The sequence below is a fragment of the Aotus nancymaae genome, unplaced genomic scaffold, assembly GCF_030222135.1.
Source record: "Aotus nancymaae isolate 86718 unplaced genomic scaffold, 86718_ANA_hifiasm-v0.15.2.pri h1tg000010l, whole genome shotgun sequence".
Classification (NCBI taxonomy): Eukaryota; Metazoa; Chordata; class Mammalia; order Primates; family Aotidae; genus Aotus; species Aotus nancymaae.
The window spans coordinates 65,372,972-65,400,743 of record NW_026988421.1 but is presented as its reverse complement, the minus strand read 5'-3'; the positions used below and the strand labels follow the sequence as shown (position 1 = coordinate 65,400,743).

The 27,772-nt window shown below is 46.1% G+C and overlaps 1 protein-coding gene across 6 annotated transcripts; it reads right to left on the bottom strand.

The window, feature by feature from the left end:
* Positions 1-35: 35 nt before the first annotated feature.
* On the bottom strand, positions 36-27,728 carry SEC24C (SEC24 homolog C, COPII coat complex component). 6 transcript variants are annotated; one of them, XM_012460192.3, is made up of 25 exons: positions 26,416-26,861; positions 25,085-25,171; positions 24,795-24,994; positions 21,209-21,344; positions 12,337-12,509; positions 11,743-12,114; positions 10,983-11,119; positions 9,657-9,725; positions 8,246-8,357; positions 7,886-8,013; positions 6,588-6,726; positions 6,261-6,376; positions 5,970-6,094; positions 5,639-5,830; positions 5,327-5,420; positions 5,011-5,127; positions 4,188-4,358; positions 3,304-3,400; positions 3,056-3,201; positions 2,729-2,867; positions 2,481-2,599; positions 2,199-2,378; positions 1,752-1,943; positions 1,429-1,518; positions 1,025-1,277 (listed from the first exon to the last, which is right to left on the bottom strand). In XM_012460192.3, the coding sequence occupies exons 3-25, from the start codon at positions 24,964-24,966 to the stop codon at positions 1,137-1,139; spliced, it is 3,357 nt and encodes a 1,118-aa protein (XP_012315615.1). In that variant the 5' UTR covers positions 24,967-24,994; positions 25,085-25,171; positions 26,416-26,861; the 3' UTR covers positions 1,025-1,136. The 6 variants fall into 6 exon arrangements, with proteins under 6 accessions (XP_012315619.1, XP_012315618.1, XP_012315615.1 ...); XM_012460196.3 differs by lacking the exon at positions 9,657-9,725 and having other exon boundaries at positions 36-1,277; positions 26,416-26,860; XM_012460191.3 differs by lacking the exons at positions 25,085-25,171; positions 26,416-26,861 and adding an exon at positions 27,379-27,728.
* Between the last annotated feature and the right edge of the window lie 44 nt (positions 27,729-27,772).

The following is a 27,772-nucleotide window of genomic DNA, read 5'->3' as shown; positions in this document are numbered from 1 at the left end:
AAGTGAGCTTTTGGCAGTAAAGATGAGGCTAATGGTTACATCTTAATTTATTTTATTTCTTTACAAATTAAAGATGCATTGAAAAATAAACCAATGAAGAGAAATGATAGGTCCAGAGCAGGGGCATCCCAGGCAGGGAGCAGGCAAGCCTGGCCACCATCAAGCCTAGCCCTTGTCCTGCCCCCAGCCAGTTGGGGTTGGAAGATAACTGTCAGCCACTCAGTCAATACCAAAGCCCAAGCAGTGTCCTAGCGGGAGAGAATGGCGCTCCAGCTGCCTCTGCCTCTGCCTCTGCCTCTCTCCCCAACAACCCCGGGCCTGGAGATGCAGTGTTTCTTGTGGGAGCTCAGAGTGGGACGTGAACTGGCTCTGTGAGGTATTGCAAGTTGATGACCAGGCTCCCTACAGAACCCTCCAATGTTGGGGCCTCTCCAGCTGGAAAGGAGGCTGGCACCTCTCCAAGGTCTTAATATATTTTGCAAGTCAGGTCTCAGGTCATTCATCTCTGACAGTGTGCCTCTCTATCCATGGAGCGATCATCAATCATTGCAGGAGAGAGAGCAAGCAAGCGAGCAGTGGAAGCAGAGAAACCACCACCCTCAGTGACTGACTTGACTGCTAACCTCCAGGCCCAAAAAGGACTGGCCACTTTTCTCTCCACCACCAATGGGCTATACTCCAGCTCTTGTGCACCTGTATGTTTTATCCCTAATATAGGAAGTTGTTGATGACACTGAGCTGAATTAGCCGCCCCTGTAGTAACCTTAGGATGCACACTCTTTCCTGCCTGCCCCTCTCTTCTTGGAGGCTGGTCCAAATATTGCCAGAGTCTGGGTGCCTCCAAACCCAATACCGAATCATATACAGTGAACTGAGAAACTACATTCATTATGACAGGATTAGCAGGAAAAGGAGGGTAGACTGAGGGAACAGGGGCACCTTCTATCAGCAGGACATGACAGAGTGGTAGGATACTTGAGCCCAGAAAGAAGGTGTCTCCTTTTATCTCCCTCTCCTCGCAAAGAGACTGAGGTCAGCTTACATGACATAAGATATGGTACTGTCCTAATTTCTCTGACATCCTGGGGTGCTTTCTGGAAGCTGGCCTGGGACCCTATGCCATTTACCCACTTGCTTTAGCTCAGTAGCTGCCGAATTTCCTTGTGCATATGACAGAGAAAGTCCACATAGGATGCTCCCCCACTCAGACTCTTGTCTTCCACCAGGAAGTGCTTGAACAGCATCTCCAGTTTGTCCTCCTGTTTCACCACGATAAGCTATGGCCAGAATGCAGGGTTCATGAGGCAAGGCAAAAGGAAATTAAACATGCCCAGAAATCCCATTATGCAGTCACTTATTCATTCCCTACCCCACCCGCACTTCCAGGTGAGGACATGACAAGGTAAGAAGGGTTCAGATCAATGTTACCTTCATGTACCGTGATCTCTGTGCTCTTAAGCTATCAATGAGGCCTCGAACCTTCTTGGACAGTGGATTATCCAGAACTGGCAGAACACTCTAGAACACAAAATTCATTTATCCTTATGGTAAGGAGCTCTGCAGTAAAGGTGGGGAGGCACATATCTATGCATCATCTGAAACAAGGAAGCCTGGGAAGAATGACAGCAACTGCCCTCATCCCCAAGTGTTCCCTGATATTCGAGGGAACTAGCATATTAACTTTATTGGCTCCCAATCATTTCACAAAGTATAATTCCACACCCATATTCTCCTTGACTCCCTGTCCTCACCAAGCCACTGGTGATTTGACTGAAGGAGGAGACGCTGAAAAGGCTCTGGACAACACCCTGTTGGACGCTTGCTCCCACCCAGAGGAAAAGGTTGAGCCCATTCTCCAGCAAATACATATCCCCATTGCTTAGACGCTCTTCAGAGGCTCGAACTGCTGGTGGTTCAGTGGTACTCTCAATGGGAGATTTTGTCTAGACAAAAGGAAGGGAGCAAAAGGTTACTAAGGACCATAAGACAAGTCTGCCCCCCACCACACACAAAATTCTGAAAGCTAAGTCCTCAGACACCACCCCTTATGGGGTCTTAGTAACTCTCTCTGTGAAAATTGTATCAGCTAAAATACATAAAAACAAATTCCACTAGTGTCAGATATTAGCCTATCCTTTCCTCCTCCTAAGAGGCCCTTTGCTCCATGCAAGATCTCATACTCCAACCCTTAATCACACCAAAGGTAGGAGCCGAGGGTAGAAGAAGACATTGGTCTCAGCCACATCCATGGAGGTAACTAGCTGTCGGACATAGGCACGGTCATCAGTAGTGACTTCAGCTCCAGGCTGCAGGACATCACTCTTCAACACACAGTTCAGGTAAACTGGGAGTAGCTTCATGCACTCAGGAAGGATCAACTGAGGGGGTTATCAAAATAAAGTCGATGATCATGAGAAATCCTTCCCAAATGCAAACATCTGTCCCAACAAGCCCACCTCCCACTAATATACTTGCCCCACCTGTCCTGCAGAGGAGGGGCTAGCACAGTTCTTTCTGTAACAGGCCAGAATCTGGGCACACTGGGTGATGAGAGTGTCACGAACAGCCTTCACAGGGCTATTCAGGACTCCCCGATATGCTGGATGGAAAAGTGAAGATAGTCACTGGTCAGCCACCCATCATATGTGCTTTCCTATCATCACAACTACCCACTGACCATCCTGGACATCTCGGCCCCAGTCCCACCATTCCCTGCCTCTACCCTCACCAAACTTGGCCATGTAGTTGATGAGTGTGTCAGTCTCACAGTTTCGATACAGATCAGCCAGCTGGGTGCAGCAGTTCAGGGCCAGGTTATGGATGCGGAGCCGACGCTGCCCTGCACAGCTGGTGTAAAGCAGGGCACACTAGGGGAAAGGAAAAAAGGGGAACTCACATCCCTCCCTCACAAAGGCCGTTTGCCACATTATTAAACTAGAAGAAATGAGCCACTCCCCTGCCAAGTCTCTTCCAGTCTTCTCTATCCATGCCCTCATCCTCTTCTATACCCAGCTAATGACACATTTCCTGCCCAGCCCCGCCTCCCGCCTGCCACCTGCAGGAGGGCTCCGCTCTCTTCATTGAGCCGATCATCATGCTTGAACTCCACAGTCACCGTTTTGTCCCCATCTAGCCCAGCCAGCTCCACATCTGTCGTGTTGCTCATGTAGAAAGCTCCAAAGAAATCTACAGCACGGATACCTGAGGCCACATGGACAGGGTCAGGGCAAAAGGTATGACAAGTGCCACATGCCTCCCTCCCAGATTTAGCCCCCCACCTACTCTTCTCCAACCAGGACTGACCAGTACTTGTCCGGACCCGCATCACAGCATCAAAGCCAACAACCTTCTGGACATCACGACGCAAGTCACTCAGGAACCGCTCCTGGTCGTTCTCCACCTGCAGGCCCACAGGCCCAGAGCCATATCACTGACTAAACATAGCTCATCCTGAGGACAATCTCCCTGTACCCCTTCTACTCTACAAGGCCACTTAATTATCATCATAATAACAGTGAAGATAATGATGATGACAATAATAGCTTTTCAACACTTAGACTGCATGCCAGGTACCACAGAATGCTTTATATGTGATTATTTAATTCTGTACACAAATCCTAATTTTAACCCCATTTTGCAGATGAAGGAACAAAAGAGGGAATACTTAAGTAATTTATCCTAGGTCATGCAGCTAGTAAGTGGTAGGGCCAGAATATCAATGCAGGACTGATTCCAAGGCCCATGTTCCTAACTGTTGCATTCTCAGGCTCATTTCTTTACACTATTTGGTCTTCTCTTCCAACGCTATTTCTTTTTTTTTGGAGACAGAGTCTCATTCTATGGCCCAGGCTGGAGTGCAATGGCATGATTTCGGCTCACTGCAACCTCCCTGGTTCAAGGGATTCTCCTGCCCCTTCCTCCCAAGTAGCTGGGATTACAGGTGCCCACCACCAAACCCAGCTAATTTATTTTTAGTAGAGATGGGGTTTTGCCATGTTGGCCAGTCTAGTCTTGAACTCCTGACATCAGGTGATCTGCCTGTCTCAACCTCCCAAAGTGCCGGGATTACAGGCGTGAGCCACCATGCCTGGCCCCAACACTATTTCGATTACTGAGTCAACCACTCCATATATAAGCAGATATTCCCAGCCCTGCTGCCACCTGCCACCCAGAATCCCACACCATACCTGAAAGCAAGCATATTTGTAGACAGAGCCACCAGTGAGCTGGGGCACAACAGAGAGTGTGGCCACATCCACATACTGGTTAGGGAAGAGGAAGAGATCTATACAGCAGCCTTGGGCCACACACTCTTTGGCCAGGGTCTGATAGGCACCTGTCTGAGGCTGGAACAGAGTCTGGGGAGGAGCAGAAGAAAATGTTCAAATATGTCAGCTCTGCCCTATTTGAGAACTGTATATCTAACATGGGATATTCAAATTCATGGAAGACTTCAGATGTACTTCCAAGGATTTTGCAATAGTAGTAAAAAAGTTCTCTTTTACATTATTTTTATTTTTTTGAGACAGGGTCTCACCCTGTCACCCAGGCTGGCACATAGTGGCATGATCTCAGTTCACTGCAACCTCTGCCTCCCAGGTTCAAGAGATTCTCCTGCCTCCGCCTCCCAAGTAGCTGAGATTACAGGTGTGTGCCACCACACCTGGCTAATTTTTATATTTTTAGTAGAGACAGGATTTTGCCATGTTGGTCAGGCTGCAAACTCCTGGCCTCAAAAACCCGTCCTTCGTGGCCTCCCAAAGCGCTGGGATTACAGGCATGAGCCACCATGCCCAGCCAAAAGTTCTCTTTTAAAAAATAAATAGAAGAGTCTACCAACAGCATTGACATGGAATGGAGTAGAGAGGTGTGGCAGCAATGGAAGTTGGCAGTCACAGATACGGTTTTGAAAGGGTGGAGTGTCTGATCCTAGCCCCCATCAAGAAAGTAGAGTCCCCACTTCTTCTGTAATAAAAAATCCTTCCCCTCCACCATTTTCCAGTCCCACACCTTCTCCTTGTCTGTGTTGATCAGCTTCCTGTCATCTCTGTTCTTCAGTTTCCCTGGGGCCTCTGCAATGGGCAGGGATGTATGGAATAGAAAGAGCTTCCCTGCGCACTCAGCAGCCTAGGAAAAAAGAAAGGACTACTTGTTCATTCTTTATTTATCCATCCCTTCCCTTGTCATTTATTAAGCACCAACTGTGTCAGACAGTCTAACTTACTGGACAGTCATGAACTATTAAAGAGAGAGAGATTGTATCCCAGGGGATAAGATGGTCAGAGGAAAATGAGTTAGAGGAGATTGCCAGATATTCCAGCCTTACCTTCAGAGCCTCCATCCCAGCCTGGATAACTGGGACAAATACTGTCTCTGTTTCCCTTGTGTCTGCAAACATTTCTGGAATTTGATCCAATAAGCTAAAGAGATAGGTGACGGAAGACAACCAAAATTGCTATCCAGATTCCAGATGCCTCAGTTCTCAATTCCCTGAAGAGTCATAAGGCCTCTAGACTCTGACAAGTCCTGAGCCACAGCCCCTTTCTATCTACTGTCCAACACCTCTGCTCAACTCCATGACCTTCTATGATGGTACCCATGCCACCCCCAACCTTTACCTCCACAATATGACTCTTACCTGGTGATAACTGCCCGAGACTCATTGACGTTGACCAGGAAGCCATCCAACAGTGGCACAAACATGTCAGCCACATCAGACACAACCATCATCTGTGGCTGGGCCAATGAGCTCTTCACATTGTAGAAGTGGAGCACCTTATTGTAGGTGACAAAGCCAACGCGGATTGCTGACTCTTCTGCCCCACCCTCCCTGTAGAAGGTGACACTGTTACCTAGACTTGCCACCTTTTCCACCACCCACAACTCCATGACATCAGGCTACATCTCTTCAGTCAACCCAGACACCCCAGCATTAACCCCAGGAAACACCTCAGTTCTGTAACTCTCACCTAGGTAGAAAGTCTAACAGTGACTTGAGCTCCTCACAGAGGAGCCTAACAAGACCAGTCCTGATGGCATTGTAGGAGACATCAATCATGAAGATGAAGGCAGGAGGGCTGGGGAACTTATTGTTCTGCAGAGGAAAAAATGTTGGGGGAGATGGGTACTGGTAAGCAGGCCAGTTGACTAGAGAATGAGCATCAAAAGGAACAAAAAAGGGGTGAGGAAAATGATAACAGCCATTCTTAGCTGTCTCATTATCCTCCACCCACTGCTCCTCCCATGCTACCTTCCCTCACCTTGCAGTAATCTACAGTGGCCAAGAATTCATAAGAGCCCAGGGATAGCTCAGGACGGTCATAAGCATCCACACGTTTGCCGGTATGATCCAGGTGCTGAAAATACTGGGGGGGAACTGTAGGGAGCATGGCAGTGTGTTACTTGAAGATCCACTTTCAATCTTAGTACATCTGGCCCTAGCTAAGCTTACTCCACTGTCTCCCATTCTCGTGTGCCCTACCTTCCCCAGCTCATGAAAAATGGACCCTCATCTCTCTAACTATTAATAGAGAACAAGGAAGATGCAATCAAGACCTTCCCTCAAATCCCAGCTTCCATGAACATACCATCATTGATACAGCTGCAAAAACAGCACTGGAAGCGCCTCCCTCCTTCAATGAACTGCATGAAGGGGCACATGTATGCTTTGCAGCGGTTGCAGCGCAAAGGGCCAGATTCCCCATGGTCCACAACATATGGTGAAGCCTAAGGAGCAAAGGGGAGGGGATCAGACATAAAGGAAAACTACAGTAGGTTCAGACATGTGGCAGGAGATGAGGAGAAACAACCAGAGGGAGAAGGGGCATGGCGCAGATATTTTGTCTGCAGAGGGAGTAGGGAGTACAGTGATGAAAGGGAGTAAGGACAAATCACAGGAAAATGTCCCTATGAGTAAAAATTATATAGTTCCCTCTTCCTACACTCTACCCCCAGAGCTCCATTTCTCACTGGAAGACAAGAGGAACTGCAAAACCGGCCATATCAGACCAGGGGCTGCCACGAGCATATGAAGGAGAAAGCCAAAATTATCTAAAATTCTCCTTTCTGGCCCCATCTCTAATCCCCTTCACTCTTGCTCTAGGGATCCTGACTCCAGCTTCCTTCTCTAACCAAGTATCTATAACACCTCCTCCCCTATCCCTGGGATTGTGCCAGCTACTGATGCCCCAGGCAAATGTCACCCTACACATAAGAGACCAATGCCCAACTATCCCCAGTGGGATCCAAATAGAAATACTCAAACACAGAGAGGAAGACAGAGAGAGAAGCAGAATATAAACTGAGCCTTGGGCTTCTAGTAATAGAAAACCCTATCCTAAGATAAGCAAGGCTGAATATGAGTATCCTACAAAGGCCTGGTGGAACAGCTGCCTAGCTTCTCTCTTTATGCTGATATCAGGTACTGGGGTGACAGATCAGGTCCCAAAACAGGTGAGAGAAGTATCATGGGATCCTAATCTACCTTTTTTCTTACATGGTGTCCTAACAGCCCTAATAGGGGATGACAGGACGGTCAGAAGAACATAGAATGGTGTCCTTATCATCTGGAGAGGACCATGATAAGACAGGTTCCTATATTCAGCTGTCTTCTCCCCTACGATTTGGCCCTACCTCTTTTCATACTCCCTTGTTCCCTCTAAGGACCCTGTTCCTTCCTAGCAATGTCTTGGGCTTTTGCTTGCATCCCTACCATCCCCTCTCCAGGCATGAGCCCTGGGATAAAAAGCTACTAAAGATATTCTCCTTTCTTGCCCAACTAAAATATCTTCCATTGTGAGGTCGGAATCATATCTAGGAAGAAGCTTTAGTCCTCTCCCTCCCTCCCTCCCTCCCTTTCATTACTCTAGCCCTTTCCCTGACTCACCTCATCTGGGGGCAGCCTTGCCAGCGGCTTGATGACTGCTGCCAGGGGCACCTGAGCCTGCTTAGCCATATCAGATGTACAGGGGATATTATAGGATGTACATCGGATGTATCGGGGACTTGCATTCCCTGAAGGAGGAGGCAGAAGACCCCAGTCAGATCACAGAATCCTTCTAGACACCAGCTCTCCATTGGTGATCCACACCATCAACTCCACAAAGCTAGAGGTGATAGTGGCTTTTTCCCCCAGAGGAACTGGAGAGAACTTGTCTCTGGTTAAAATCTTTTTTAAAAAGCCTTATTCATAAGCTGATAATGTTGAAGAAAAAGCCCCTGTGGGAGGAGCTAATTCCATTCTCACCTTGGTCTTTCACCAGGAAGTTGGTAGTGACTAAGGGTGGCACCTGGCCCCGTACTCCAGTAACAAATGGCTCTGTACCTCGGTTGTTCCTGTCATCTTCAATGACCTGAATCTGCAGAGAAGTGAAATGAGTGAGATGACAGAAGAAAATGAAGTGTCAGGTCCCAGAGTGCCAAAAGAAAAAAAGATTAGAACTGTAACACAAAAACTAAAAATTTGCCAAGGAATACCTCATGCACCAGGCCTGTTTTCCTTCTGGAGATCATTTAAAATGCTGCAATGCCAATCTTTCACTCTACAGCAGCAAAATGTGGGGCAGTGAACATAATGGGCTTCTTTATGAACTGCCCCCAACCCCCCATCAATGGTGAACACCCTCTCATTCCTCCCATTCCAGGAAAGCCCCACTGTGATCATAAAACTTCAAACATGATTAGATTCCATTCCCCTCCCCCATCAAGACCTCTCCCCTCCTCTCCCCAAGACACATTCTGAGGCAGAGCAGGAAAACAGACAACAGTAACCATGTAAAAATGAATCTACCTGGAATGACTCTACACTCAATGAAATTACAAGGGACAGGGTGAGGAGAGATTTAAACAGCCAGAAATGATCAAGTAAGGTGAGGAAGCAGATGCTGCCTTACTTTTTCAGGTTAAGCATCAATGTGTATATATAGGAGGAGAGGATAAGTACCCAATCCGTATAGCTCAATCCTCAGTCTCCCACATTTTGACAGACTCAACAAAGGAAATTAAAAGACCTGCAAAGCTGGTATTCAGACCTTTATGCAGGCTCATGATCTTTGGTCAGTTACTTCAAGATGGGTTTGGAAAACTAGAAAAAGCAAAGTGCAAATGAGACTCTGTATCCCACAGCAAAAAAGGGTTGAAGCTTAGAAATCTATCAGAGTCAAAAAGACTCTTCAGATCAGAAAGTGTCTATACTTTCCCAAACCAGCAGTCCCTTCTCCTGTAAGAAATGCCAGTTTGGGATGCCATGAACCTGCATATTCCTACCCTAATATTTATCCACAACAGGCTACAGAAAAATCCAAAGTGGAATGATCTACATTCAACTTTGTCCTCTTCCATCACAACACATGTAGGCTCCTGGAGGAGCCAGCAGGACTAAAGCCAAAGCTTGACATGCCACATGACCCCACCCTTAGAGCCTGACCTTCCACCACCCCATACTCAAGGCAAACAGCTTGCTACCTCTTCATTACATGGTGATTTGAGGCATGCATATCCTTTTAGCTTGTACAAGTGAGTATCTAGAAGGACTAGGGCTAAAGGAAGAGAATGGAGAGGAATGGACATGGTGGATGAGGTGAAGATGAGGTCACAAGCATGCATGGATGGCACTAACACAGAAATGACATGCACAAACACCCACCCCCTGCACTTACTGGACTAGGAATGGCATCAGGGTCTATTCTGTGCCTGGTTTTCTGCTGAGGAGGCAGCTCATTGAGTTGCTTTTAGTGTTTTAATAATAAAGGCAGGAGGGGAACACAGGGAGGAAGACAAAAGAACAAGAGGCAGATGTTACTTCTCTCAACCCTGTTGAGTCAGACATGAACAGCTGGAACCCAGCTTATACTGCTGAAATCAAGCCCCCTCTAGACATGAAATTCCAAGTCTTCCTGGCCCAACACAGAGGCTTTAATGGCTCAGACTATGATGTAGAAAGATAAGGAAAGGGGCAAACAGGAGGCAAGAAGGAGCTATACAGGGAAGGGCTGAGGCTGAATGGAAGAAACCTTAAGGAAGAAGAAGAGGAATGTTCCCCCTAAAAGGTCAAACCTCCCATTCCAAGGACTAGTCTTATGCTGAAAGAAGCCTCCCCTCACATCCAGTCAGACCTCCTTCTCACTGAAGGAGGGGGAAGGAAGGAGAGGCTGCTTAATCTTCTTGGGTCCTCCTTGGCCAACAGGCTCCCTCACTGTGGTAGTTACCCAAAGGAGGAAGAGAGAAGAGAACAGAATGGAATATGACAATGGCTAAGCATGGCAAGGTAACTGACATAGCAAATGTTACAGACAGAACTATCAAGTGGCCCCTACTTGGCAGTACAGTCCTGGTCTCTATTCTGAGTCTGATAAGGAGGGCCTGAGGATTCTGATGGCTCCAAGGATGCAATTCACTCTCTTCCTTGGAAAAGCAGCTTCTCCAGTGGGACTTTACATACACACTGCCCTCAAAAACTGTTGTTCACTCTTCCCCATCCACACAGCAGGAGCCTACCAAACAAAAGTACTGAGGAATTCCTCCTAAAACTGTCCAAGTAAAAGCAGAGAAACCAGTGAGGCTCTCCTTCTCTTAACATCTAACGTCAGAGAATTCCCACCTGCTCTACTCATTAGGAAGAATGCCATCCTTCTAGATCTAAGGGGACAAGACCCAGCTACTGCTCCATAGAAGGACAAAGGCGATCATACTATGTATGTCCAGTAGTGACAGAGTGCAGCCCTCAACTCAGAGCTCTACTGGTGCTGGTGCTCACGTTTGGCTTCCTTTCCTTCTCTGCCCACCTATAGAGTAAAATGGCCCCCCAAAAGAATCCTGGAACCTCAAGTGCCAGTTCAGAGTCAAAAAATTATATGTAAGTTCTCCAAGAAGATGAAGAAAAAGGGAAAATTATCAGAAAATACTAGGTAAACATTTCATTTAGATTGACTTGCCTATTTGGCAGACACAAACCCTTCTCCAGGACCATGTAAGTTTCTACTTACAGGGCTTGGGATGGCATCAGGGTCCAGGCGCTTAGGAGGCAGTGGCTGAGGAGGCCCAGGCTGACTGCCAAAGGTGGGTGCTGCTGGGTAGGGGCTTCCATAATTAGGCTGAGGGCCCCGGGTTGATCCAAAGGAACCTGAGACAAGGGCACAAAGTTGGTGAACTCAAAATCCCCTCCCTATCTCTTCTTAAGGTCTCAGGAAAATGACTAGACTTCTATGAACATAGAATTATGAAGTACACTAATGCCTGGCAAAGCCATTCAGAAGACTAGGTTATCTGAACTACAAGAAAAAATAATATCTTATAAACCCCATATCCTAGGAATAATACTCTGAAGCTGCCCATCTAATTCACCACTTAGCAAGTAATACTAAAAACAAACAAATAGGCCGGGCGCAGTGGCACAAGCCTGTAATCCCAGCATTTTGAGAGGCCGGGGCAAGTGGATCACCTGAGGTCAGGAGTTAAAGACCAGCCTGAACAACACAGTGAAACCCTGTCTCTACTAAAAATGCAAAAATTAGCGGGGCATGGTGGTGCATGTCTGTAATCCCAGCTACTTGTAAGGCTGACGCAGGAGAATCGCCTGAACCCAGGAGGCGGAGGTTGCAGTGAGCCGAGATCACACCATTGCCCTCGAGGCTGGGCAACAAGAGCGAAACTCTTTTGGGGGTGGGGGAGGGGAGTAAACAACATCAAAAACCACCTGAGTAGCTGAAGCCTCTAACTTCTAAACAGACCGTGGGATAGACTCACCATTTTGTTGGGGCTGATAGCCTGGCTGCTGCGGGGAGTGCATAGGTGGCGGTGGTCCCAGGGGCCCAGTGATCTGGGTGCCAGGGGGCAGAGCTTGAGGAGGAGGTGAGGACACATGGTTGGGCTGGCTCACTGAGGGCCCTCCAAAACCCTGTCCAGGCAGGAGTGGACCAGTCATTGAAGGCAGCCGAGGACCCCCTGAAGCTGGGGGTGTGAAGCTGGAGGCCTGTGATGGGGCAGATCGCTGGGGAGTTTGGATCCTGGGATGACCTTGGGCCTGGCTAACAGGAGAAGCCTGGCCCTGAGGATAGGAGCCATACAGACCAGAGTTAGGGAAACTTCCTGAGGCTGAAGCCAGCGATGTTGGTGGGCCTGAGAAGTAGAATAAACGTAGAGTCAGAAGCCCAGTCATTCTGCCTCCTTGTTAGGTAAATCAGTTCCCTTTCCACACAAGAGGGGCAGGTATGACTGTCCCATTTTCTGGGCTCAGAGGCACAGGAAATACAAGGGAAATAAAAGAGATTCAGGTATAACCCCAGAGCCTAATGCCTCTGAAAAGGGGACAGTAACAGTCCTGTGGTCACAGCTACTCACCATAGCCCAGCCCTGAAGAGGGAGGGGCTGGGGCGACAGCACCGCTAATCTGCATTCCAGCCAGCTGCGCAGTCACCTGTGCACTTGTCGGGGGAGGGCCATAGGGCTGAAGCACAGCTGGCTGGCTGCCCACAGGGGCCAATGGGGACCCAAATGGCTGAGACCCAGGCAGCCTGTGAAAAGAAGGAAAGCAGAAGTGACCAGTGGGTCTGGGACACCCTTTGAAGTCGGCAGAAGCTTCATATCTAGAGAAAGCTACATTGTTTTGTGCCACCGTACTCTCATCCTGAGCTCTTTTATGGCTTCATAATTTTGTATATTTGTGGGTAAATTATATTACTAATAATCTACACTGTGATTATTCATGGCAAATCTTGTTTTCCATTAAGTTCACTCCACAGGACTGGGCGCGGTGGCTCACGCCTATAATCCCAGCACTTTGGGAGGCCAAGGCGGGTGGATCACGAGGTTAAGAGATCGAGACCACACTGGTCAACATGGTGAAACCCCGTCTCTACTAAAAATACAAAAAAATTAGCTGGGTGTGGTGGCACACGCCTGTAGTCCCAGCTACTTGGGAGGCTGAGGCAGGAGAATTGCTTGAACCCAGGAGGTGGAGGTTGCGGTGAGCCGAGATTGCGCCATTGCACTCCAGCCTGGGTAACAAGAGCGAAACTTCGTCTCAAAAAAAAAAAAAAGTTCACTCCACAGACATATACTGACCACCCTCAGGTCAAGTACTATTTACTGTGCTAGCTAAATTATTGCCTCCTCTGCTTCAATTCTTTGACAAATATCTCCACAGTTTTGTAATCTGAAGCCCTGAAAGCATTGGAAGGGAAGTCACACATAAGCATACATGAACCTTAATAAATATGAAATCAAACAAATGCAGATTGATTATCCAGCTTTTTTTTTTTTTTTTTTTTTTGAGACAAGGTCTCACTCTGTCACCCAGGCTAAAGAGCATCAGCATGATCACGGCTTGTTGCAGCCCCACCTTCCAGCTCAGGTGATCCTCCCACCTCAGCCTCTCAAGTAGCTCGAACCAAAGGCACACACCACCATGCCTGGCTAATTTTTGTATTTTTTGTAGACATGGGGTATCGCCATGTTGTCTAGACTGGTCTTAAACTCCTGAGCTCAAACAATCCACCTGCCTCAGCCTTCCATAGTGTCCTTCCAATATACTTTCCGTTCAGTGCCTCCCTCTCTGATTATTCCCATCAGCACAAAAACATACAAACATCTCACCAAAAAAAAAAAAAAACCCAACTATAGTGGAAACATCCCAAATATCCATCAACAGAAGGATGGATAAATAAAATGTAGCATATAGCTACACAATGAAAAACCACTTGGCCGCAAAGAGGAATGGAGTACTGATATATGCTACAACATAGTTGAACTTTGAAAATATCATGCTAAATTAAAGAAGTCAGTTATAAAGTATCACATAGTATATGATTCCATTCTAATCAAAGTCCAGAATAGGGAAATCTTTAAAGACAGAAAATAAATAAGGAGTTGCCTAGGGTTGGAAGAATAGGGGAATGGGGGAATAGCTAAACAGGGGTAGCTAAAGAATGCAGTATTTCTTCTTCAGATGATGATGAAAGTGTTCTAAAACTGACTGTAGTGATATCTGTCAATATACTAAATTGTGACAGCACATATCTGTCAATATATTAAAACCACTAAATATACAAAAACACTTTAAATAGGTGAATTGCACAGCATATGAATTATATCTCAAAAAGCTTTTTTAAAAATCCAACCAAATTACCCCATAGCCTCCTCAAACTTTTGCTACCCTTTTAGCTAAATATTACAAAAGAGTAAGTCTATATACTCTGTCTCTACTTCCTTTTCTTTTTTTGAGACAGAGTTTTGCTCTGTCACCCAGGCTGGAGTACAATGGCACTACCTGTGGCTCACTGCAGCCTTGACCTCCTGCGCTCAAGCAATCCTCTCACTTAAGCCTCCCCTCCCAAGTATCTGGGACCACAGGCACGCACCACCGAGCCTAGCTAATTTTTTTTTATTTTTTGTAGAGACAGGGTCTTGCTACGCTGCTCATGCTAGTCTCAAACTCCTGGGCTCAATCAATCCTCTTGCCTTGGCCTCACAAAGTGCTGGGATTACAGACATGAGCATTGTGCCTGGCCTGAATTCCTTCCTGAGAGTCTTTTCCAATCTGGGTTGAGGTGTGGTTGTTCTGAATTTGTTTCTAGAAGGTACTCCAATAACTTTGTCACCCTAGATTAATTTTTGTTTTTGTTTTTTGAGACAGGGTTTTACTCTGTCACCCAGGCTACAGTGGAGTGGAGCCATCATCACTCACTGTAGCCTCAACCTCCAGGGCTCTAGTGATCCTCCTGCCTCCACCTCTGCTTCCCAAGGACACCAACAATGCCCAGATTTTTTTTTTTTTTTTTTTTTGATAGAGACAGGATCTCCCTATGTTGCCCAGGCTGGTCTCAAACTTCTGGCCTCAAGTGATCCTCCTGTCTCGACCTCCCAAGGTGTTGAGATTACGGGCGTGAGTCACCATACCTGGCCTCAAATTAAAAAAAAAAATTAGGCCAGGTATGGTGGCTCATGCCTGTAATCCCAGCACTTTGGAAGGCCAAGTCAGATGGATCATTTGAGGTCAGAGATCGAGATCAGCCTGGTCCCATCTCTACTAAAAAAAAAGTATACAGGCCGGGCGCGGTGGCTCAAGCCTGTAATCCCAGCACTTTGGGAGGCCGAGGCGGGTGGATCACGAGGTCAAGAGATCGAGACCATCCTGGTCAACATGGTGAAACCCCGTCTCTACTAATACAAAAAAAATTAGCTGGGCACGGTGGCGCGTGCCTGTAATCCCAGCTACTCAGGAGGCTGAGGCAGGAGAATTGCCTGAACCCAGGAGGCGGAGATTGCGGTGAGCCGAGATCGCGCCATTGCGCTCCAGCCTGGGTATCAAGAGCGAAACTCCGTCTCAAAAAAAAAAAAAAAAAAAAAAAAAAAAAAAAAAAAAAAAAGTATACAAAAATTAGCCCTGGCATAGTGGTGCACGCCTGTAATCCCAGCTACTCAAGAGGTTGAGGCAGAAGAATAGCTTAAACCTGGGAGGTGGAGGTTACAGTGAGCCAAGATCAGGCCACTTCACTCCAGCCTGGGTGACAGAGCGAGACTTTGTCTCAAAAAAAAAAAAAAAAAAAACCATGGTTGGGCACAGTGACTCATGCCTGTAATCCCAGCACTTTGGGAGGCCAACATGGGTGGATCACTTGAGGTCAGTTCAAGACCAGCCTGGCCAACGTGGTGAAACCCTGTCTCTACTAAAAATACAAAAAATTAGGCCAGGTGTGGTGGCACATGACTGTAATCCCAGCTACTTGGGAGGCTGAGGCAGGAGAATCGCTTGAACCTGCGAGGCAGAGGTTGCAGTGAGCCGAGATCATGCCATTGCACTCCAGCCTGGGCAATAAGAGCAAAACTCTGTCTCAAAAAAAAAAAATTATTGAGATGTAATTTCTATACCATTAAATTCACTCTTTGTAAGTGTACAATGCAATAATTTTTAGCAAATTTATAGTTATGCAACCATCACCAGAATCATATTTTATAACATTTTCATCATTCCAAAATGATGTGTCATGTTCATTTGCAGTCCCAATAACTCTTTTTCTTCCACCCATCCACAGCCAGCCTGAGAGAAACAGGACTCCTTCTTATCTCCCTCTTCCAGTGTGCAGAGTTTTTACCCCTAGTTGACTTGTCCATTGAAGGTGCAGCCCAGGTCCAGACTATAAACAATGTCTAAGTTCCAAAACTCCTCTCAGGAAAGCCCAAGGACTCATCTCCCTTCCCCAGTACCTGCATAAATTTAAGGCCGTGGCTTCCCAAGATGATGAATCCACCCAGTCTACAGGTAGCCTCAGAGTCAATTTGCCACTCTGATTTTCAGTCCTCACTTGATGGTCAAGCACAATGACTCATGCCTGTAACTCCAGCACTTTGGGAGGCAGAGGCGGGCAGATCACCTGAGGCCAGGAGATTGAGACCAACCTGGACAACATGGTGAAACCCCACCTCTACTAAAAATACAAAAATTAGCTGGGCGTGGTAGTGCATGCATGTAGTCCCAGCTACTTAGGAGGCTTAGGCAGGAGAATCACTTGAACCAGGGAGGTGGAGGTTGCATTGAGCCGAGATCATGCCACTGCACTTTAGCCTGGGCAACAGAGCAAGACCCCGTCTCAAAAATATATATATATATTTTCAATCCTCACTTGGTCTTTAAAACTTAAAATTTCACATTTTCTTTTAAGCTTAACTTTGCACTTAAAATTTTTTTGTTTCTGTTTTCTCTCTCCTTTCTAGATGTTGGTAGCAGAGAGTTTTCAGATTATGTCAATCCACCACCCAACTGAAACTCTTTGACTAACTCCAACTGGGTAGTTTTCATCTCTACACTGAAATTGCCTTTATCAATGATGCCAAGCTTGCTGAATCCAATGGTCAATTCTCGGTCTTCTTCTTACCATTCAGCAGCACCCAATACAGCTGATTGTTGGGTGTGTTCATCCAACAATCTCTTCACCTGATTTCAGGACACCACACTCTCCTGGATTATCTCCCGCCTCACTACTACTCTTTCTTATTGTTTTTTTTTTTGTTTTTTGTTCGAGATGGGGTCTTACTCTGTCACCCAGGTTGGAGTGCAATGGTGCGATCTTGGCTCACTATAACCTCTGCCTCTTCGGTTCAAGCCATCCTCCCACCTCAGCCTCCCAAGTAGCTGGGACCACAGGTATGTGCCACCACACCTTGCTAATTTTTGTATTTTGGTAAAGATGGGGTTTTGCCATGTTGCCCAGGCTTGTCTTCAACTCCTGAGCTCAAGTAATCTGCCTGCCTCGGCCTCCCAAAGTGTTGGGATTACAGGCGTAAACCACTGCACCTGAACTCTCATTGTCTTGTGATGGTGGCTCCTCTTTACTTTTAAATGTTGGTAAGCTCCAAGTCTCAATCTCAATTCCATTCTTTGATCCCAATGCTCACTTTCTAAGTGATTTCATCTAGTCCCATGGCTTTAAATATTTATAGACTGAGGACTCCCAAATTTTTATCTACAGTCCTAACATCAGTCTTGAGCTGCAGATTTGTATACACATCTGCCTACCTAACATCTCTACTTGGATAGAGTTTATATGAGGGACTTAGGCATTTGTGGATTTTGGTATCTGTTAGTCGGGGGAGGTCCTGGAACCATTCCCCAACAGATACTGAGGAATGACTATAGTGAGATTTTGAATACATTTTGAAGGTGGAGTCTAAAGAATTGGATGTGGGTTATATGGCATATTTGCATATAACCTACACATATCCTCCCATATACTTTTCTTTTTTTTGAGATGGAGTCTTGTACCATCGCCCAGGCTGGAGTGCAGTAGCGTGACCTTGGCTCACTGCAACCTCCACCTCCTGGGTTCAAGCAATTCTCCTGCCTCAGCCTCCCGAGTAGCTGAGATTACAGGTGCCCGCCACCACGCCTGACTAATTGTTGTATTTTAGTAGAAATGGGGTTTCACCATGTTGGCTAGGCTGGTCTTGAACTCCTGACCTCAGGTGATCCACCCACCTTGGCCTCCCAAATGGTGGGATTACAGGTATGAGCTACTATGCTCTGCCTCCTCCCATATACTTTAAATCATCTCTAGACTACTTATAATACCTAATACAATGTATATCAGGGGTGTACAATCTTTCGGCTTCCCTAGACCACACTGGAAGAAAAATTTTCTTAGGCCACACATAAAATACACTAACACTACACTAACAGATGATGAACTAAAAAAAAAAAAAAAAAAAAAAAAAAATCTCATAATGTTTTAAGAAAGTTTATGAATTTGCGTTGGGCCACGTTCAAAACCGTCCTGGGGCATGGGGCATGCAGACTGTGGGCCACGGGTTGGACAAGCCTTATGTAAATGTTATGTAAGGACTCCAAACTGTGGATATTCTTTGGGTTAACTGTTTTGTTTTTTTCAACAGATAAATAGTAAGAAAAAGAAAACAGAGGTGGAGCCTATAGACCTAAAAGACGCACCAGGTGTTTTTCTTGTGGGTAAAACTAAATTGTGGTATGTGGAGTTAAACACGAGTGTAAACTTTTTTTCTTTTTGAGACAGGGTCTCGCGCTGTTGCCCAAGCTCTGGAGGGCAGTGGCAAGATCACACTCACTGAGGCCTTGACCTCCTGGGCTCAAGCAAAACCTCCACTTCAGCCTCCCAAAGTAGCTAGGACAATGCCCGGCTAATGTTTTACTTTTTGTAGAAATGGAGTTCTCTCTATGTTCCACAGGCTGGTCTCAAAAATCTGGGCTCAAGTGATCCTCTCACTTTGACCTCCCAAAGTGCTGGGAATATAGGCATGAGCCACCTCACCCAGCCAAGTGTAAACTATTTTTTAAAAACCACAAGAAAGTTAGCTGGGCTCAGTGGCTCACACCTGTAATCCCAGCACTTTAGAAAGCAGAGGCAGGCAGATCACTTGAAGTCAGGAGTTCGAGACCAGCTTGCCAACATGGGCAAAACCCTGTGTCTACTAAAAATATTTTAAAAATTTGCTATGCGTGGTGGCAGGCACCTGTAATCCCAGCTACTCAGGAGGCTGAGGCAGGAGAATTGCTTGAACCCAGGAGCTGGAGGTTGCAGCCGAAATCACACCACTGCACTCCTGTCTGGGCAGTAGGGCAAGTCTCCGCCTCAAAAAAAAAAAAGTAGTTACTTTAAGAGTCAGGATAATGCAGGAAAATGGTTATTTATGAGGGGAGGGAGAGAATAATGACTGAATTGAGACATGTGGAAAAGCCTTCTGGGGTGAGTGGCAAAGTTCTATTTCTTTTTTTTTTTTTTTTTTTTTGAGACAGAGTTTTCGCTCTTGTTACCCAGGCTGGAGTGCAATGGCGCGATCTCGGCTCACTGCAACCTCCACCTCCTGGGTTCAGGCAATTCTCCTGCCTCAGCCTCCTGAGTAGCTGGGATTACAGGCATGCGCCACCATGCCCAGCTAATTTTTTGTATTTTTAGTAGAGACGGGATTTCACCATGTTGACCAGGATGGTCTCGATCTCTTGACCTCGTGATCCACCCGCCTCGACCTCCCAAAGTGCTGGGATTACAGGCGTGAGCCACCACGCCCGGCAAGTTCTATTTCTTGATCTAGGTTGTAGTTACAAAGGAGTTTGCTATATAATAATTTACTAACGCATACACTAGTTTTGTATGGGTTTGTTGGGGTTTTTTTTTTTTTTTTTGAGACATGGTCTTGCTTTGTCACCCAGGCTGGAGTGCAGTGGTGCAATCACGGCTCACTGCAGCCTTCAACTTGTGGGCTCAAGCAATCCTCCCACCTCAGCCTCCCAAAGTGCTAGGATTAAAGGAGTGAGCCATTGCACCCAGCACACACCAGTGTATTTAAAACAGCTCCCCACCCCCTCACCATATCCTCACCCTATTTTATAACTTTACGTACATTTGTTTACTTATTATCTTCTATGTCCCCCACTTGTTTGACTTACTCAGGCTTACATTCAATGCTAAAAATGTATATCCTGGACACTCAGTTAAAGTGTCAGAAAGTGACTTTTCTATTACCATACCCTTTTCCCCTAGTTATACTTTACTCTTCATTTACCAAAAACAAACAACACTCCTGGCCAGGTGCAGTGGTTCACACCTATAATCCAAGCACTTTGAGAGGCAAGGTGGGCAGATCGCTCGAGCCCAGGAGTTTGAGACAAGCCTGGGCAACACGACGAAACCACATCTCTACTAAAAATTAAAAAATTAGCTGGGCATGGTGGCACATGCCTTTAGTCCCAGCTACCTGGGAAGCTGAGTTGGGAGGATCACCTGAGCCTGGGATGTCCAGGCTCCAGTGAGCTGTGATCCTGCCACTGCATTCTAGCCTGGGCCACAGAGTGAGACCCTATCTCAAAAAAATTTTTTAAATTTAAAAAGCACTCTAATAGAAATGACTGCCCTCCTTTAATTGACTATCATGCTAAGATGGATTTACTGGGTCGTTGTACCACTGAATTTTTCACCATTTATGTGGTTTCCCTTTCAGTATCTTTCAGTTCATAACTGGTCATGCCCAAACTTAACCAGTCTTACTAAGGGCCTGATCTAGAGGAAAGGGGCAAGTCAGAAGAGACACAAATAATCCTGAGGTTCCTTCTTCCCATTTCTCCCTTAGGGTGGCTCAATAGGACAGCAACCATTATTGAAGATGTATGTCTAGTAAAGCAAGAAACTCAAGTTCACAGAAAATGAAGAATATGCAAAGGAACCCAGGTACTAAGATGGGTCAACAATCCATAGGTCTGGACATCAGCAGTACCTGTAACCTGGAAAAAAGAAGACAAAGTACAAAAGGGTAGAGGGAAGAGAAAAACAGATCTAAAAGAAAGGCAAAGGAGAGGGAAAAAAAGACAAACCCCCATACATTCCTAACCTTTCTACTCTCATCAGACAAATTTTATTTTTATTTTTATTTATTTATTTATTTTTGAGATGAAGTCTCACTCTATCACCCGGGCTGGAATGCAATGGCGCAATCTCAGTTCACTGCAACCTCTGCCTCGTGATTCTCCTGACTCAGCCTCCCAAGTAGCTGGGATTTCAGATGCACAACACCAAGCCCAGCTAATTTTTCATTTTAGTAGTTACAGGGTTTTATCATGTTGGTCAGGTTGGTCTCAAACTCCTGACCTGAGGTGATTCACCCACCTCAACCTCCCAAAGTGCTGGGATTACAGGCGTGAGCCACCACACTCAGCCTTATCAGACCAATTTTACATTGACCAAGTACCTACCTTTGCATCTGAACAGTGGAGCTTGGCCCATTCTGTACATCTCCTTGGCCAAACTGGCCATATGCAACCTGGCCACAAGCAGCCTGTGCTGTTGAGGCTGGAGGTGCCCCTGAGGAAGGTGGGGCTCTTGATATACCTGAGGGTAAAGGACAGAAACTAAGTGATTGGGAAAAAACTTTCTCCTCCACCCTGAGCCAGGAATGCAAAGCAAGGATCAATAAAGCTCGGACCTTCACTGGCCCCATACCACAATTTAGGCAGTGAAAAGGACACTACCAGCATAAAGTCTAGCTATAGCAGTATTCTTCTTCTTTTTTTTTTTTTTTTTTTGTTGTTGTTGTTGAGACAGAGTTTCCCTCTTGTTGCCCAGGCTTGAATCCAATAGTGCAGTCTTGGCTCACTGCAATCTCCACCTCCTGGGTTCAAGCGATTCTCCTGCCTCAGCCTCCCAAGTAGCTGGGATTACAGGCATGCACCACCATGCCCAGCTAATTTTGTATTTTTCTGCATGTTGGTCAGGCTGGTCTTGAACTCCCGACCTCAGGTGATCTGCCCGCCTAGGCCTTCCAAAGGGCTGGGATTACAGACATGAGCCACTGCACCTGGCCACTACCGCAGTATTCTAAACACAGATTCCCAACACAGGGCCTACACTGCCCTAGACAAGCATACTAGGGGTGAAGCTGTAGCCAGAGGCACAAGAATGTAGGGCCTTCCTTTGATCACCATACTCTCACTCAATCCAGGACGGCCTGATATTCTTACCCTAGACAACAAGTCAATTCTTTTAAGGAAAGGATCTTACTCTAGAACTCAGAAACTTAGAGCATACATGAAAAAGGAGACAGAAGATGACCAAGCCTACTGAACTAGGCTGCATAGAAAGGCATCTCTTGGGGAGACTATTCTGCCACCTTCTTCTTCATTCGTTCTGCTTACACTAACCATATCCTTTCATCTACTTCTCAGTGTGGAAACTTCAAACAGCACATGACTCAGGAACATGTTCCTATAGGTCAGAGACCTTGTTTCTGCCCAACAGTTCAGTAAGAACAGCTGGCCTGTCCTCCCATTAGCACTGCCATCTACTTCCTCACAAAAACTGTACTCCATCCTTCCTATTCCTTAGAGCTACCATCAAAACTACTTATACTACCCTTAGCCATTCTTCCCACATGAAGTTCAGAGAGAAAGCAATTAGTTTCTCCCTCAATTTAGTTTCAAAAGCACATCACTTTTGAAATGTTGATGACTTCTGTTCAAAGAATTGTTTTTCTTTTGTTCTGCCCTCAGTAGAGATTAGACATTATAGAACCTGCCTACAGGAACATGATTAACCTAAACTTGCTCACCAACCATGACAGGATCAGGTATGTTTTTCTTTAACAAAGCTTTCTCTTGAGAGAATGCCAAACTCCAGTTTGATAAGTCAGGACTCAACAAAGCAGAGGTGGACTCTGTCCAGTCAAAGTCTCAGCTTAGAATTAAGGCTCTTCCAAAGAGCTGGGGCCTAATCTCGTCAGTTTTTTTTTTTTCCTATAGTTATAATCAAAATCACAAGACTTCATTATTTCCCAAATCTTACCCCTACCTCCTTGATGCCTTCTTTTTTCCATATCCCTTTACGGAATTCCCTCTCTCAAAAAGCATAAAGAGTTTGGCATATCCTAAGTCATCGGCTAGCCTAAGCAAAGATCTACTGTTAACTACTTCCAAAAAGCCCCTCTGGATAAATAGAGTACTAGCTGCTTTTCTTGAAAAAGTAAGGTGAGCAAGGATGCAGTGGCTCATGCCTATAATCCCAGAACTTTTTGAGGCCGAGGTGGGAGGATCACAAGGTCAGGAATTCGAGACCAGCCTGGCTAACATGGTGAAACCCCATCTCTCTAAAAAAATACAAAAATTAGGTGGGCATGGTGGTATGTGCCTGTAATCCCAGCTACTCGGAAGGCTGAGGTAGGAGAATTGCTTCTTGAACCCAGGAGGCAGAGGTTACAATGAGCCAAGATCGTGCCACTGTATTCCTGCCTGGGCAACAGAGCAAGACTCTGTCTCAAAAAAAAAAAAAGTAAGGTAAAAGACAAACACTGAACCTAAAGCAGCATTAGATTAGTCTTCTCTTATTGCCCTGATATTACAGAGCATCTAAGAAGCAGAGGAAATGCAAGCAAAGGAAAAGGACTGATATCAGAAAAAACATATGAGGCACCAAAAATTAGGCACACAAATATCACACTTTTCATCCCCATAAACTACAATGTCCCAGAGTCATTTATACATAAGAATCATCAGTCCAACAAGACGCATTCTCAACATATATGAGGAATAAATGATTTCAAGGAGACTTCAAGTCAACAGGAAATATTCAGTCCTGGTCACAGGATCTAGAGAAGCTATGACCACAACCCTTCCATTTAGCTCTGAATAATGTGACCAGGTAAGGCTGCACAGGATAACACCCACAAGAAGTGAGCTGTCGGTGAACCTGGGAGATGTGCTCCCACTAGATGGCTTAGGGCAGAAACACAGTACCCTATCTAAAATCAGGGAAGGTGGCTGGGCGCAGTGGCTTACGCTTATAATCCTAGCACTTTGAGAGGCTGAGGTGAGTGGATAACCTGAGGTCAGGAATTCAAGACCAGCCTGCCCAACATAGTGAAACCCCATCTCTACTAAAAATACAAAAAAATGAGCAAGACTCCATCTCAAAAAAATAAAATAAAATAAAATAAAATAAAATAACAGGGAAAGGGCCGGGCATGGTGGCTCACGCCTATAATCCCAGCATTTTGGGAGGTTGAGGCTGGTGGATCATTTTAGGTCAGAAGTTCTTCGAGACCTTCCTGGCCATTGGTGAAACCCCATCCCTACTAAAAATACAAAAACTGGCCAGGCATGGTGGCTCATGCCTGTAATCCCAGCACTTTGGGAGGCCAAGGCGGGCGAATCACCTGAGCTCAGGAATTTGAGACCAGCCTGACCAACATGGAGAAACCCAGTCTCTACTAAAAATACAAAATTAGCCAGGCATGGTGGTGCATGCCTGTAATCCCAGCTACTCGGGAAACTGAGGCAGGAGAATTGTTTGAACCTGGGAGGCGGAGGTTGCAGTGAGCTGAAATTGTGCCACTGCACTCGAGCCTGGGCAACAAAAGTAAAACTCCATCTCAAAAAAAAAAAAAATACAAAAATTAGCTGGGCATGGTGGCACTTCCCTGTAATCCCAGCTACTAGGGAGGCTGAGGCAGGAGAATTGCTTAAGCCTTAGAGGTTGCAATGAGAGGTTGCAATGAGCCAAAATCATACCACCACACTCCAGACCGGGTGACAGAGCAAGACTCTGTCTCAAATAATAATAATAATAATAATAATAATAATAAAAGGGAGGGGCGCCCACAGGGCTCTCTTCATGTCAGATTCATGTTCTTCAATCCCAGTAACCCAAACTCCTCAGGTAGCTTAGCTAGAGCAACACAACACAACCTGAAAACTCTGCTAATTTCCTTCCCTAGTTCAAAGGAAACTTAGAAACATACCTTGGGATTGCTTCTCAACCTTTTGGCTAAGATCAAGTGTAGAAACATACCTTGGGGAAGTGTTTGCTGATAGCCTGGTACTGGGCCGTTGTAGGCTCCATAAGGAATGGCGGGGGCTGTGGACCCTGACTGCCCACTGTAGCTGGACTGATGATACCCTGGGTAGACGGGCTGGGGCTGTCCAAATGGCGGCACAGGTGGAATTGACTGGTTGACGTTCATTATGAAAGCATTCCCGATTTGGTCTCACCTATTAGAAAGAAGAGAAATTAGTCAAAATGAATTTTCTAAAGAGAGAGCAACTATTCAGGGCAGGAAGTAGAGATAAAAAGAAATCGACCTTATCAGACAGTGGTCAGCTTACTAATCCTCACACTTCCACAGGATCTTAGTAATTTTCTGCCCCAGCCAGTATTCAGGTTACCTCCTAAAAAAGGATTTATGTTATTCTGACCACCCCTCTGCAACTCTGTCACTGTATAAAGAGTATAAATTTCAACTTCAGACAAACCCACTGAAATGGAGAAGCAGCCTCCATTCCCCAGTGGTATGATTTCTAGTGTCTAGTCACACAGTCTTGTGGCTGATGAACTACCTTGATGTTACAGGTAAAAGAAACAATGTTCCCACTTACCATTCATTCACTCTAGCATCCATTTATTCAGCAAATACTGAGTACTCTCTAGTGTGTGAAACAATTGATTTAAAATCAATCAGGCTAAAAGTCTAAAACTGATCAGCTAAAATCATTCCCCCTTAATGACAAAATTTAGACCAACTGATTTAAAGAAAGGACACTATTTGGCTAATCTGCCATGATATAAATGATACTCCAACACCAGTCTTTCCACCAAAAGAATGTATGGACCTTAAAACTGAAGCATTGGCCAGGCCCGGTGGCTCACACCTGTAATCCCAGCACTTTGGGAGGCTGAGGTGGACAGATCACCTGAGGTCGCAAGTTCGAGACCAGGCAGACAAACATGGAGAAACTCTGTCTCTACTAAAAATACAAAATTAGCTGGGCATTGTGGCACATGCCTGTAATCCTAGCTACTCGGGAGGCTGAGGCAGGAGAATCACTTGAACCTGGAAGGCGGAGGTTGCAGTGAGCTGAGATCACACCATTGCACTCCAGCCTGGGCAACAAGAGCGAAACTCCATCTCAAAACAAAAACAAAAACAAAAAAAACCTAAAGCATTAAAATCAATAAATGTTGACTGGACACAGTGGCTCACACCTGTAATCCCAGCACTTTGGGAGGCCGAGGCAGGTGGATCACTTGAGGTCAGGAGTTCGTGACCAGTCTGGCCAACACGGTGAAACTCTGTTTCTACTAAAAATACAAAAATTAGCCAGGTGTGGTGGCACGCACCTGTAATACCAGCTACTTGGGAGGCTGAGGCAGGAGAATCGTTTGAACCAGGAGGGGACGGCTGCAGTGAGCTGAGACTGCACCACTGCACTTCATCCTGAGCAACAGAGCAAGAGTCCCTCTCAATTTAAAAAAAAAAAAATCAGTAAATGTAAAGGACACCTGAAAACTCTAGCAAGGTAATAGATTAGAACCGAGTGCAGAACAGGCACCAAAACTTCTTCACATAATCTAAGGAAACAGTTCAAGAATGAGAGGGAAAGTTAGATTTCACAGAAAAGATCATTCACCTCACCCTTCAAGCAGAAGACTATGAATATTCTAAATTCCAATGCACTTCTCCAGCTCTCCCTTTTCTGCTCCTCTTATGATTGTTATGAATCTCGGCCACCATCAAAATTATTACAATCTTGCTCACCAACAGAGGGATGAATTAGAGGACCTTTTCTAGGTAGGGTCTTTCCAAGAAGAAAAATATCTGACCACATCTACTTTCAACAGCCGTATCATTCCAATTATTCTATAGAAAGAAGGGGTTCAAGAAGCAGGAGCGCTCAGAGTTGCAGCAGAGGGAAAAATGGGCCTTTCCCCTTTGCTACAAAGGCCATCTTGACTACAGAAAATGAGCTAACCCAGGTCTAAAATTCTTTAAACTCAAAGCTATCTCGGTAGCTGTTCTTCCAAATCCTAAACCTTACCATAGGTCACTGACATTAAGTTTGAAATATGTCCCCTCTCTTTATCTTTCCAAAGTCGGGGGGGGGGGTAAAGAAAGGAGCTTCTTCCCCTGAAAATAATCCTCTCAAACACGTTCAAGAGCTTGGAGTCAGACTAAAGTCTCGACTCCATTCTGGGTGGACAGTCCAGGGTGACAACCCAAGGGGGCGGGGCAAGCTTCCTAAAACTCTGAAAGTAGTCAAGCCGCGGAGCCTGGGAGCGCCAAGGATCAAGACTGAGAAGCCAAGTCGGCTTGTAGGGCCACGTTAAGAGACGGGGCTGGTCTGTTAAGCACAGAGACCAGCGTCTTGCACCTTTTAACAGGCTCAGAGCAGGAAGCGGGAGCCAGAATCTGGGCCGGGAAACGAAGGGAGGGGTGTAGGACTGCTCCCGGATGGTGGATGCGTGAGGTGAGGGTCTCTTCCCAGACCCCGCCCCCAGGCTCCTCCCTGCTTTCTGAAAGAGGACCCCAATCTGGCCAGTAATACCCCAGCCTCTCCTTTGCTTTCCTACCCACCAACCTCCCGATGCCACTCCTCACCCGGCTCCAGATCCAGGTTAGACTTCGTTCCTAACGTCAAGGTTCCCAGGCTCCACTTCCGGTTCCGAGGGGGCCACGCGTCACCACCGGAAGTTCCTACTCCACGCTTTAGGGCCGGGCCACTCCTTCTGCCACGTCTGCACTTCGGGCACCCGGATCTCGCGCATGCGCTACTTTTCTTTTCCCATCATGGCTGCCGCTTGGCCCGCTCCGCCGAGTCTTAGGTATTTCCTCCTGACGTTTTTTTCAGATGTCCCGGTCACTTTATAGCCTTACCAACAGAGATGAGATTAAAAAGAATTTGTCAAACTATCTTTAATAATGCCCCTTCACTTTGCCTTTGACGTATTAATGACCTCTGAGCTGGAGTCTTCTAGGCACTTCCTGCTGACCC

Bases quoted from the DNA above. Each gene is read 5' to 3' on its own strand.
- SEC24C (XM_012460191.3), bottom strand. From the start codon at position 24,966: ATGAACGTCAACCAGTCAATTCCACCTGTGCCGCCATTTGGACAGCCC. The intron at 11,120-11,742 runs GTGAGTCTATCC...CCCTTGTCTCAG, and splicing joins CTATCAGCCCCAACAAAATG to GTTCCTTTGGATCAACCCGG. The intron at 1,944-2,198 runs GTGTGATTAAGG...CCTTTTGTCTAG, and splicing joins ACCCTCGGCTCCTACCTTTG to ACAAAATCTCCCATTGAGAG.